The sequence below is a fragment of the Lynx canadensis genome, chromosome B1 (assembly GCF_007474595.2).
Source record: "Lynx canadensis isolate LIC74 chromosome B1, mLynCan4.pri.v2, whole genome shotgun sequence".
Classification (NCBI taxonomy): domain Eukaryota; kingdom Metazoa; phylum Chordata; class Mammalia; order Carnivora; family Felidae; genus Lynx; species Lynx canadensis.
The window spans coordinates 76,860,027-76,872,490 of NC_044306.2; the positions used below are offsets into that span (position 1 = coordinate 76,860,027).

The 12,464-nt window shown below is 34.5% G+C and overlaps 1 protein-coding gene across 5 annotated transcripts in view; it reads left to right on the top strand.

Annotated features, from left to right (window-relative positions):
• Positions 1–12,464, top strand: part of LRBA (LPS responsive beige-like anchor protein) — a 789,117-nt gene that overhangs the window by 325,828 nt on the left and 450,825 nt on the right. For all 5 annotated transcript variants that reach the window (XM_030312933.2, XM_030312936.2, XM_030312937.2 and 2 more), the window contains exon 36: positions 5,558–5,666. In XM_030312933.2, coding sequence (XP_030168793.1) covers positions 5,558–5,666 — 109 coding nt within the window. The remainder of the gene's footprint in view (positions 1–5,557; positions 5,667–12,464) is intronic.

Here is a 12,464-nt window from a genome sequence, read left to right on the forward strand (position 1 = left end):
TTGGTCATACGTTTGTGGGTCCATTTCTGGGTTCTCTATTCTGTTCCATTGTTCTGAGTGTCTGTTCTTGTGCCAGTACGATACTGTCTTGATGATTACAGCTTTGTAGCATAGCTTGAAGTTTGGGATTGTGATGCCTCCTGCTTTGTTTTGTTTTTGTTTTTTTTTGTTTTTTTCAAGATTGCTTTGGCTGTTTGGGGTCTTTTCTGGTTCCGTATAAGTTTTAGGATTGTTTGTTCTAGATCTTTGAAGAATGAATGCTGGTGTTATTTTGATAGGTATTGCATGGAATATGTAGATTGCTTTGGATGGTATTGACATTTTAACAATATTTGTTCTTAATCCCACATGTTTTAATTTGTTGTTTTCATTATCTTTTATTTCAAAGTATTTTCTAATTTCCATTGTCATGTTTTCTTTGGTGCATGGGTTATTTATCAGTGTATTCCTTTGTTTTTCAAATATTGATGGGAAGAAATGTTATCATGTATTGCTGTGTCAACAGTATTAGCAGAATTTGGCCTTAAAGCAACAAACATTTATTATCTCATAGTCTGTGTTGGTTAGGACTCTGGGCATGGCTTGTCTGGCCCCTCTGCTTCAGATTCTCTTAAAAGGTTAAGGTATTTTTGGGCTGCAGTCTCATTTGATATTTGACTGGGGAAGTGTTTTCTTCTAAGTTTATCTGGTTGTTGGCAGGATTGAGTTCTTTGTGAGTTGCTGCGACGGATTTCCAGTACCTTGCTGATGGTTGTCTGAGGGCTGCACTGAGTTTCTTGCTACATGAGCTACTTCATAGAGCAGCTGTAACATGGCAGAATTTATGAGCTGTGCCATCAGGATGAGGAGTCCGTAAGAAGAGTCTGCTAGTAAGATGAAAATTTGAATCATACTTAATATAATAATGGAAATGATATGTCTTCAGTGTTTCCATGCTTTACTGCTTTGAGGCATGCCATAGCTCCTATTCAAAATCTAATTGATAGGATTACATAAGGCTGAAGATATCAGAAAGCTGGGAAAGTTGGAGGCCATCCTAGAGTTTTTGCATAGAATGTTCTATTTTATTTTTTCTCGATTGGTTCTATTGTGTCAGAGAACATACTCTGTATGATTTCTTCCTTTGAAATTCATTATAGATTTCTTTGTGACCCCACATTTTGTCTGTTTGTGTATATGATCCATATTTACATGATAAGAATATTCATTCTTCATTTAGTGGATGTATGTGAAAAATCTGTCCGTTTCATCAGGTTTGTAATCACATTGTTAAAATATGGTGTAGTTTTATATCTTTTATAGCTAGTAGTATATCATATTCTTGGGAACATACAAATTTAGAATCTCAAAGTTATGATTTTCTGTCTAGATCATTCATCTTATCATTTGAAGTATCTATTTATCTCTAATAAAATTTCTTAAAGCAATATTTTTTTTTGTATATTTTTTAAATGTTTATTTTTGAGGGGGGTGGGGAGAGGCTAAGAGAGAGGAGGACATAGGATCTGAAGCTGGCTCTGCATTGACAGCAGAAAGCCCTATGTGTGGCTCATATTCAAGAACCGTAAGGTTGTTATCTGAGCTGAGGTCGGACACTCAAGTGATTAACTACCCAGGCGCCCCTATCTTTTTCTTATATTAATAAAGATATATAATCTTCTTTCACACTTTTTTTTATTATTTATCTTTTCTGAAAAAATGACTTTCAACATTTGTGCAACCTTTTAGTGAAATTGTGTTACGGTTTAATGATATGACATACTTAAAATCTACTTGACAGTAATTGTATCATTAAATCTGCTTTCTATATATTCCTGATGTATTTAGGTTAAAGCTTATCCTCTTATTGTCTGTCCTTTTATTTGCTGTATGTTTTGCATGTTCCTTTTTTCTTTTTTTCCTTTCTTTTGAGCTAAATTTGTTTTTTCAATTCATTTTTTTCCTATTAGCATATTGGTTGTTAATTATTTTAGATATCTTTAGTGGTTACCTAGATTGAAACATGGATATTAGAGTTGTTAACATCTTAAATAAATTGGTTCTTTCACCAATTCATGGATAATTAAAGAACATTACAACACTAATTCCTTTTAATTTGTCTTGTTTTGAGTGCTATTAAATATTTTAACATAATGGTATTTTTGAATTTTAGAAGTTATTCTGATTGGTGTAAACATTCAGTATTCTTTTAGATTTACCCATGTTGAGTTTTTCTTTTTTCTTTTTTAAAAATTTTAAAAATGTTTTTATTTATTTTTGAGAGAGAGAGAGAGAGAGAGGGAGCACGCACACGAGAGCATTAGTGGGGAAGGGGCAGAGAGGTACAGGAGACACAGATTCTGAAGCATGCTCCAGGCTCTAAGGTAACTGTGAGATCATGATCTGAGTGGAAGTTGGACATTTAACCAACTAAGCCACCCAAGTGCCCCTGTTTTGTTTTTTACTGCCTTGTGTTACATCCATCTGATATTATTTACCTTCTGTCTGAAAAACTCCGTTTAATGTGGGAGTGACCCATTTGTCTAGTGACAATTTCTGTCTGTTTTGCCATTAAATATGCTTATTTTGCTTTTGCATGAGAGGAAACATTTTTTCCCCTATCCTCTTAGGTTCTTTCTTTGAGGGCCTGTGAATCAAACTGACAAAAGACAAATTGATAAGAGAAAAGAGTTTTTTTAATTCATGTATGTTGGAGAGAATTCATAGAAAAATGTGACTCAAGAAAGAGGTTATATTTTGAGGTTTTAGGAAGAAAGGCACTTAGGGAAAAACAAATAACTTTTAGGAAAGATAAATGGACCCTTAGGAGGTAGGATAGTTTTGTGACAATGTCCTTTTAGGCAATTTCCTATCCAGGTGCTGACTTTTTAAGTTTCTAGATAATAAGAGTCATTCTTCCCTGGTTGCACAACTTCACAGTCTTCATTGGAAGGATTTGTGACAGTTGAATTCTTTTGGTAGTCTGTGCTTCTAGGCAGATAAGGGGAGTTCAGAAAATAGACTCTTCACGTGGTATATTCTGGATACTTTCACTTTTATTATTAAAAGATGGTTTCTGGATATGGAATTCTTAGCTGCCATTTTGATTTGGCATCTAAAAGAGGTCATTGCATTCTTATTTGTCTTCCATCAGTCTTCATGCTCTTTTGAAACCAAGTAGGTGTCCTTACCTGTTCTGTTTTTTCTCTCCCTCTGTCTGCTATTAAGATTTTTTTCCTTTGACAATTTTATTATGATACGAATAGATGTAGTACTCTTTGATACTGTTTGGAGGTTGTAGCACTTCAGTGTATGGCTTAATAGTTTTTTCCCCAGTTTTCTTTTTCTTTCTTTCTTTTTTTTTTGTTAAGTTATTTATTTATTTTGAAAGAGACAGACACAGCATAAGTGGGGGAGGGGCAGAGAGAGAGGGAGAGAGAGAATCCCAAGCAGGCTCTGTACTCTCAGCACAGAGTCCGATGTGGGGCTCTAACCCACAAAACTGTGAGATCATAACCTGAGATGAAACCAAGAGTCGGATGCCTGACTGACTAAGCCACCCATGTGCCCCTCCCTAGTTTTCAAAAAATGTTGCCTGGTATCTCTTCAAATATTGCTCATTTTGCACTATTTGACTTCTTTCTTTACTCCAGATACACTTATGTTAGATCTTTTTGCCTTGGTCTGTATGTCTGTTATTTATTTTGTCAAGTTTTCATTGTTTTTCTTACCATGCTTCTGTTTAGTTGTCATTGACCTATTCTTTGGTTAAGTACTTCTTTGAGTTTAGTAAATTGGTAAATCTGTTCTTAATTTCATGTTTGTTTTGTTCAGTGGTTTAAGTTTCTAGTCTCTACTGGAGTTCTTTTTCTTAGAATCTGTTGTCCTGAACCATAACTACGTTTATTTTGGTGTTTAGTTTTTTTTAATTTACTTTTTAGAGAGAGAGTGAGCAAGCATGAGCACAGGCCAGGGAGGGGCAGAGAGAGAGAGGGAGACACAGAATCTGTAGCAGGCTCCAGAGTCTGAGCTGACAGCACAGAGCCCAATGCGGGGCTCGAACCCACAAACTGTGAAATCATTACCTGAGCTGAAGTCGGACGCTTAGCTTACTGAGCCACCCAGGTGCCCCTATTTCAGTGTTGAGATATGAAATTTTAGTGTCTTGATTTTCTTTTTTTTTTTTTATTTTATTTTTTAAAAAAAAATTTTTTTTTTCAACGTTTATTTATTTTTGGGACAGAGAGAGACAGAGCATGAACGGGGGAGGGGCAGAGAGAGAGGGAGACACAGAATCGGAAACAGGCTCCAGGCTCTGAGCCATGAGCCCAGAGCCCGACGCGGGGCTCGAACTCACTGACCGCGAGATCGCGACCTGGCTGACGTCGGACGCTTAACCGACTGCGCCACCCAGGCGCCCCAGTGTCTTGATTTTCTGAGTTGACTTCTATTTGTTTTTCCTTCATTTATTGTTGGTTACTTGGTGATTGTTGGAAAATTGCAGGGGTAAATATAAGTCTCTAAGTGATAATATCTTCCTCTAGAGATTTCCTTTTGATTTCTGATTAGCAGTTAAATTAGGTACTGATTATGTTAATTTAAGACTGATCTGATTCAAGATGGAGTTTTTTGGGTTTTTTGTTTGTTTGTGTTTTGGGAGAGCACAACCTGGGGAGGGACTGGGGGAGGGGGATAGAGGATCTGAAGTGGGCTCTAGGCTGACAGGCTGACAGCAGTGAGCCTGATATGAGGCTTGAATTCACAAACCATGAGATCATGCCCTGGGTCAAGTCAGGCCCTCAACCAGCTGAGCTACCCAGGTGCCCCAAGGCTGGAGTTTTTCAATCTTTGTGAGAGTTTGCCCTATTTCCAGTTTGCCTGGAATTTAGTTCTCATGCATTGGTATTTCTATTTCTTTTTCTCCTCACCTTATGAGATTCTGAAATTTTTGTTTGGCGTTTTGGCTCCCACTTATGTATAAATCAGTATAGTGTTGTTTGAGAGTCTGTTTTAGTGTTTTTAAAGACTGGTCTATTTTCTGTTTCCTATGGTATACTTATGTTCCTTCTGTAAACCTGGATAATCTACTAGGATCCTTCTGCCTTGACAGGTCATAACATTTAATTTTTGTCTCCATAGCTCTGTAAGACTGATAAATCTGTTTAGCTTCTCTAGTTCCACCTGTGGAAAGTAAATGGTTCAGTGAAAAAAATCATGCTGAATGTCTTCTGTGTGCTTTCTTCTCTAGGATCTTGGCTCCTTACTTTGTGGCTGCCTTGTAAATTCTCCAATACCTTTAAAAAGATTAAAACACAAATTTGATACGGTATTTTTAGTTGTTTTTCTTGGATAGCTAGTTGGATAAAAGCTATTCTGCTTTTGCCAGAAGGGTAACTTTTGTTGCTATATCCTTTAATTATTTAGTGTGAAGTAATGGTACTTCATTGGGTATGATGACAGAAGAGGAGTATAAACATTCTTCTCCACATAATAAGATACATCAACTTTGAGCAGTGAACCATCATATGTCTTATGTATGTACACATTTACTTATTTGATAATATTAATCTCTTTATAGGTTGCTTAGTCAAACAATGAAGGATCATCTGGTAAGAGTAGCAAATGAAGCTGAATTTATCCTGAGCAGGCAACGAGCAGAGGATATTCACAGACATGCAGAATTTGAGGTAGGTTAAACATGTGGTTGGTGTGAGCAAATTGCCATTTTTAATGGTAATCATGGGAAACTGCATCGGTAAGATGGTCTAAGCAAACATATATCATCAAAAAATTAAAAATTAATTTTCGAGAGTCTTGGGGGGAATCTGGGAAGATGCTACAAGTCTCCATAGCCCTCTGGTCTCAACTCCTTTTTTTCCCACAAGTTGCTTACGGCAGCTTCTGTGTTTGGTTGACCTCATCTTAACCATGTGAGCAGGTTTTGGCTCTGGTAGTTTTCCAATAAAGTGAATTAGGGAAGGACTTTTGCCCTCTCTGGGCAAGGCAGAGCTAGTTAACCAGAAATGACAACCAAGCAGAAATGAAAACTGCTATGGTGGAGATAAGATCTTCCAGGTTCTAGGGAGAAGCTGAAATGCAGAGTCATGAAGTTTCTTTTACCCTGGAGGTTTGTGACCATGCTGCTCTTTGTAAATGAGGAAATGAACATACAGCTTTCTTTGTGAGTCTTCACAGGGGGAACAAGTGACAGACTCATCGTGAGACCACTGCTTTTCTTGGCAGTTGCTTCTGAACACATGTAACAAATGTGAATTCATAGAGGAAATTAATGGTGTTGTGGTATATAAATTACCAAAATGTACACCTAAGGTGAAGTAGCAGATTTGGCAAGAACATTTGCTAAGAGTTAGAAAAAAGTTTAAAAAGCACCATCTGGGTTTTTTGGAAAGTGTTAAGAGCAGGTAATACAAATGTTGCTTATATTCTTCTGATGCATTAAAAACAATGCACTCCCAGGACATGTTACACAACTGTCACAACATGAAGGAGATACTGGAAAAATAAATTCTAGGAGACCAATTTCATTTAAGAATATGGGTACAAAGTTTTAACTAAAACTTGAACCAACAATTTAACAACATAATGAAAAAATCATGTACTGTGACCAGTTAGAATTTTCTTGCGCAATCCAAAGAGTGTTTAATATTAAGATACTTACCTATGAAATAAATTATATCAATAAATTAAATATAGAAAAATCATATGAAGGCATCAATAAATGTAGAAATAAGTATATGATAAATTTTAGCAGCCAACCCTAAGAAAACTCTGAGAAAAAAATATATTTGATAAAAGTCTGAATATGATGAAGACTTAACATCATTTTAAATGGTGAAATCATTTTTATTAAAATCAGGAAAAAAAGTGTGATAACTACTATCATCATTATTTACCATTTTTTGATGTTTTGGTGCTAATGCTATGATCCAGGAAAAACTAAGAGATTCTTGAACACTTTTTTATCAGAATCAACAGGGACTTTGGTAAAATTATTGGATATGATAAATATGTAAAAAAATTAGTATCATTTCTTCGATGACTAGTAAGCAGTAGTCACTAAGAATGTAAATCAGTAGTATGATCTGTTTATAGTTAAGATAAAAATAATGTTGGGGTGCCTGGGTGGCTCAGTTGATTGAGCATCCGACTTTGGTTCAGGTCATGATCTCGAGGTTCACGAGTTCGAGCCCCATGTCATGCTCTGTGCTGACAGCTTGGAGCCTGGAGCCTGCTTTGATTCTGTGTTTCCCTCTTTTTCTGCCCCTCCCCCACTCATGCTCTGTCTCTCTCTCCCTCAAAAATATAAATAAACATAAAAAAAATTTAAGATAAAAATAATGTTTTGGGTCAGTTTCTATAAGAATGCACATATAACTATTTGAAACAAATATAAAAGCTCAATAGTAAACAAAATGTAAACTACTGGAAAGTCATTCTATGCTGGGTTGTACATGTTGCTCTGTGTGTGTTTATGTGTGAGAGACAGAGCTAGAGAATCATTCTTTTATTTTGAAATAAATTGATACTAATAGAAAAATTGTAAGAGTAATACAAAAATTCCTGTTTACCATTCTCCTGGATTCTGTGATGCTTAAAATTGTATTACATTTGCACTTCTCACACTTTTTCTTTGTTTTTATGAATTTGAGAGCAGGTTGAATTTGTAGTAATCTTCTGTTTCTAATTTCTTCAGTGAGAATTTCCTACGTCCATTCTCTGGTTTAATTCGTATAGTTCTGTACATTCTACATAGATATCAAATCAGAAACGTAACATTCGTTATAACACTAATCTACAGACCTTACTCATGTCTTCTCAGTTGTCTCCATAATGTCCTTTATAGTCAAAAGTAGAAAACTTTAGTGACACAAAAATGTCAGTTTTTCTCAAATATGTAAATTCAATACGATATGCATTAGCATACCATTCATCAGGAAAACAGCGGAGTAATTTGGAACTTAAATATCCTTTTAAAAATATCCAAATATCCAATTCATATGGGAAAATAAATGCTTTAATATATCCGTAGGAATTATGAAAAAAGCGTTTTGAACTTGACTTTTGAGATAAACAGTACTTATTGATACTATAAAAGATAGCATATACAAAAAAATTTCCTCTATGGAATAATGAAAAAAAGGATGAAAGATGACATAGTATATATTTTAGGAAAATATTTGGAAAAGTGTAAAAGTGGATCTAAAGCATATGAGAGAATTTTTTAATCAAGACTGTCACTTAGAAAGTATAAAAGTAACGGACACTTGGATTGCTCACTTGGTTAAGCATCTGACTTCAGCTCAGGTCATGATCTCACTGTGAGTTCGAGCCCTGCGTTGGTCTCTGTGCTGACAGCTTAGAGAGCCTGCAGTCTGCTTTGGATTCTGTGTCTCCCTTTCTCTCTGCCCCTCCCCCACTCATGCTCTTTCTCTCTCTCTCTCTCTCTCTCTCCCAAAAATAAATTAAAAAAAAATAAAAAAAAAAGAAAGTATAAAAGTGCACATCTGTTACTACACATTATATTAAACTGAGGAAAGATGCCAGCAGCATGTGAATACATCATGGAACATGGGAAGAATGATAATAAGTTTACTCTATTAATAATTTTTATGAAATGATGAAAGAAAAGTAACCCAGAGACATATACTCAGAGGATTTGAATAGGAATTGCACTGAAGAATGTAGGTAACCAGTAACATATAAAATATTAATTAAAAAAACTTCTAAGGAAATATAAATTACAGAAATCATGATTTTTCATTTCTCTACACTTAGATTGGGAAAGTAAAAAGTGATAAGTAAATAGAGTGATGTACTGCTGAAGGAGATAGGGGAGATGGGCAGTAGTATTTGTGTATATTTTTAGTGGAAATGCACATTTTAAGTGTTATTATAAGACACTATGGTCATATGTATTTTGATAATTACAGACACACACACACACACACACAAATACTCATTTACCCAGTAATCCTATTGGGTCAATATATCTTTTGGAAATAAAAGTACTAGTATATAAGGATATACATACTAGGCTGTTTATTGCAGCATTGCATGTAAACTTTAACAAAGTTAAAACTGAGGAAAAAGGGAAAGAAATGTTTCCATAACAACAAAAAAGCCACAGTACTTTCTTGAAGAACAGGTCAATAAATTATGAAAAGATTAAATGGTTGATGGCTCATTTTTTAAAAATGAGCTTTATTCATGTCATTGTTTTTTAAATTGCATTTCAATTCACAACCTGTTATGAAAGCTGAGGGCATTCGTCCCCTTATATTTTTTCCATTGTTTTTGTCTTTACCTCCTAATTTTTAAAGTTCTACTTTAATTTTCATATTGTCCAAATATATAACATTCATGTTTTCTAATCACAATTCTAAAATTACTTAAGTGATTGAAAATATTTAAGTGATTTCAATACTCCCCTTTATTAGTCACAATTTCTTAATTACAGGCTCTTTCTTCAGACTCATTTCTTAATTGGCTAGTTTTCATCACTTTTTTTCCCCACAAGGATTCACTTTCTCTGTAAACTGAAAACTTTTTCATGTTTAAGAACATTTGCTTGCTGTCTTTTTGTTTTATTTTTTAAGTTTATTTATTTATTTTGAGAGAGAGAGGGAGAGACAGAATCCCAAGCAGGCTCCATGCTACAAGAGCCTAATGTGGGTCTAGAACCCACACACTGTGAGATCATGACCTGAGCCAAGATCAAGAGTCAGGTGCTCAACCAACTGAGCCTCCCAGGTGTCTTTATATTTGAATGACTTCTTGATGAGTTTTATATTCTTGGTTAACCCCAGCGTTCCTTTAGAACTTTGTAGACATTCCTTCTTTGTCTTCTAGCTTTAAATGTTCTTTCAGAGAAGTTTGAGGCCAGTCTGATATTATCCGTATCAATTATTTCCTTCTCTTCTGTCTGAGATTTCTTTATTTGCCCATGAAATTCCTTTCCTTAACAGCATTGTGGCTCAATATTGAATACCCATTCATCCAGTCTTCCTAGAATATGGTCTTTTGTTATTTGCAAATTTATATTTTTCCTTCAGTTTTTCAAATTAAATGTTTTCTATTTTATTTTTTTCTTTAGCAACGAGATTTATGTTAGATATTTCTTTTTGTGTTTCATGTCAGTTCCTTGTTCTTTTACTTCCTTTGATCTTTCGCCATCAATAATTAAATTTTTAGTGTTACATATTGTCCTTGATATTTGTAGTTTATTTGTCTGTAATGATAATGTTTTATTCTTTGTTTTATTTTGGTCTTCAGCTTTTCTCTTTATCTTATTCACTTATTTTAACCTTGTGTGTGTTTCATTATATTTTTGTTACGTTGTTCATTAGAAGAAAATAATCATGAAGTATTTCCTTTTACTTTTTGTTGTATTCTCTTAGGATTCATTGTTATTTGTATAGAATCTTCCAGTTTTATGTAAATATTTTATTATTTAGCTTGTGTTTTTATTCACTGATTGGTGATATATGTTTGCATCACTGCAATGCTTTTAGTTTTCATCTTGTTCATGCTTAGAATGTCTTGCCCAGACAGATATTTAGACAGGTCTAAACCAACAGAATGTCATAATGACTTCTTCCCTTCTGTCCACTGTATGTAGTGCTAATTTTTCCCCTCTGTGAGCTACAGTTTGATTTTTGCAATGTGGTATTTGCCCAGTATTGTATCACTTACCATAAAGATATGGAGGGAGCTCTTTGAAATAGATTAGGAGGCTTTTTTTTTTTTTTAAGTTTATTTATTTTGGGAGACAGGGTGGGGAAGGGCAGAGAAAGAATCCCAAGCAGTCTTTGTGCCCTTAATGCAGAGTCCTACATGGGGCTCAATCCCATGAACCATGAGATCATGACCTGAGCTGAAACCATGAGATCATGACCTGAGCCAAAATCAAGAGATGGACCCTTAACTGACTAAGCCACCCAGGTGTCCTGAGGAGGCTTTTTTAGCACACCCACGTTTTGCTTTCTTTTGTAAGATTTTACATATCTTTTGCCAAGTTTGTTCCAGCTTATTAGAAGCTATGGAAAAATCTCATCAGGGAAAAATGTGTTTAGGTTTTGAATCATTATCCATCATTTCAGAGAGTAATCTTGAGTCTCCTTCTGTCCTGGGAAATTAGCGCTACTTTTTGCTTCCTTGCTTCACCTATTTTTGCCCTGTAGGTTTCTCCAGCATCTTCAATTAGAAGATGCAGAGAATGATGATACCTGCTCAGTTTCTTTGTCTCCATATATGAAGACACTAAAAAAAATTCTTGGAATTTTGTCAACTTAACATTATTGCTTTCAGCACGAGACATGGTTAAGAACTAAACTTTGCTGCACCCTTAGTTCTAGTTCCAGTATGTTTATTATGTTCATGGCAACCAATTATTTAATGTTTGGTGCTTTATGCTATGTTTCTTTTGTTGTTTAGTTATTTTAATTAATTTTTTTGTTCAAAAAAATTTGTTTGCTAATATTTTAAGAACTGAAATTTTTTTCAATTCTTTTCAATTAAGAATTGAAAAGAAAAAAAAAATTTAATTGCCTATTCAACCTACCATCCTAACCTGGAACTTATCTCTTAATGTCCTGTCTAATTGCTTATGGAGAAGTTACTTTGTAACTCTGGGTTGAGCTTGTAGTTCATTCTTTTAATTCTTTGTTGTTGTTGTTGTTGTTTGAATTCCTGATGATGGTGGTGGTGTTATATGTGTTCTTAAGTGCATGAATGAGAGAGAATGAGGAAGGAGAAAACGTACGGAATTGAAAAGAGTAAAAATACTTATAAAACATTGTGCTTTGCAAAAGATTAAACTGATTTGATGCAGTGTGTGTGTCCATGCTTGTGTGTATGCCCACAGTTCAGATGAAGGATAATGGTGACAACAGTAGCTAATACTGCCTGAGTCCTTAAGTTGTGTGAGGAACTCTTATGGGTGCTTTGTAAGTTTTAACTAATTTAATCCTTACAGTAAAGCCCTGAGGTAGAACTATGATATCTCATTTTATGAATGAGGAAACAGCATAAAAGAAGATAACCCAGAGTTTAAAGTAGAATCCAGATATAGGTAATTTATCTCTTAATCTGAAATCTATGTATTTGGTTCACATTATAGAATGTGTAAATAGAATTTAATCTTTGGCAAACACAGCAGCTTTATTCTGAGCTATTTAGTTTTATGTTTTCTCTAGTAGTTTTTTATTTTAATCTTTATCATCTTGCTCTGAGATTTGCTGTATTATATGGTAATATTTTAAAGCATGACAATAAAATACCTAAATAAAAACAAGTATTTCTTAACAAATTTTATCATTACTTAAATTTTAATAGAGAATATGTATATATTTGTTCACCTGTTCTCTGTGAGATTCAGTTTTAAGAGACCAAAGATGTATTTTTTACATACTAGCCTTTTACTTCAATAGAAAAATAATTCCTGTTTTTTATACCAAAAAAACCCT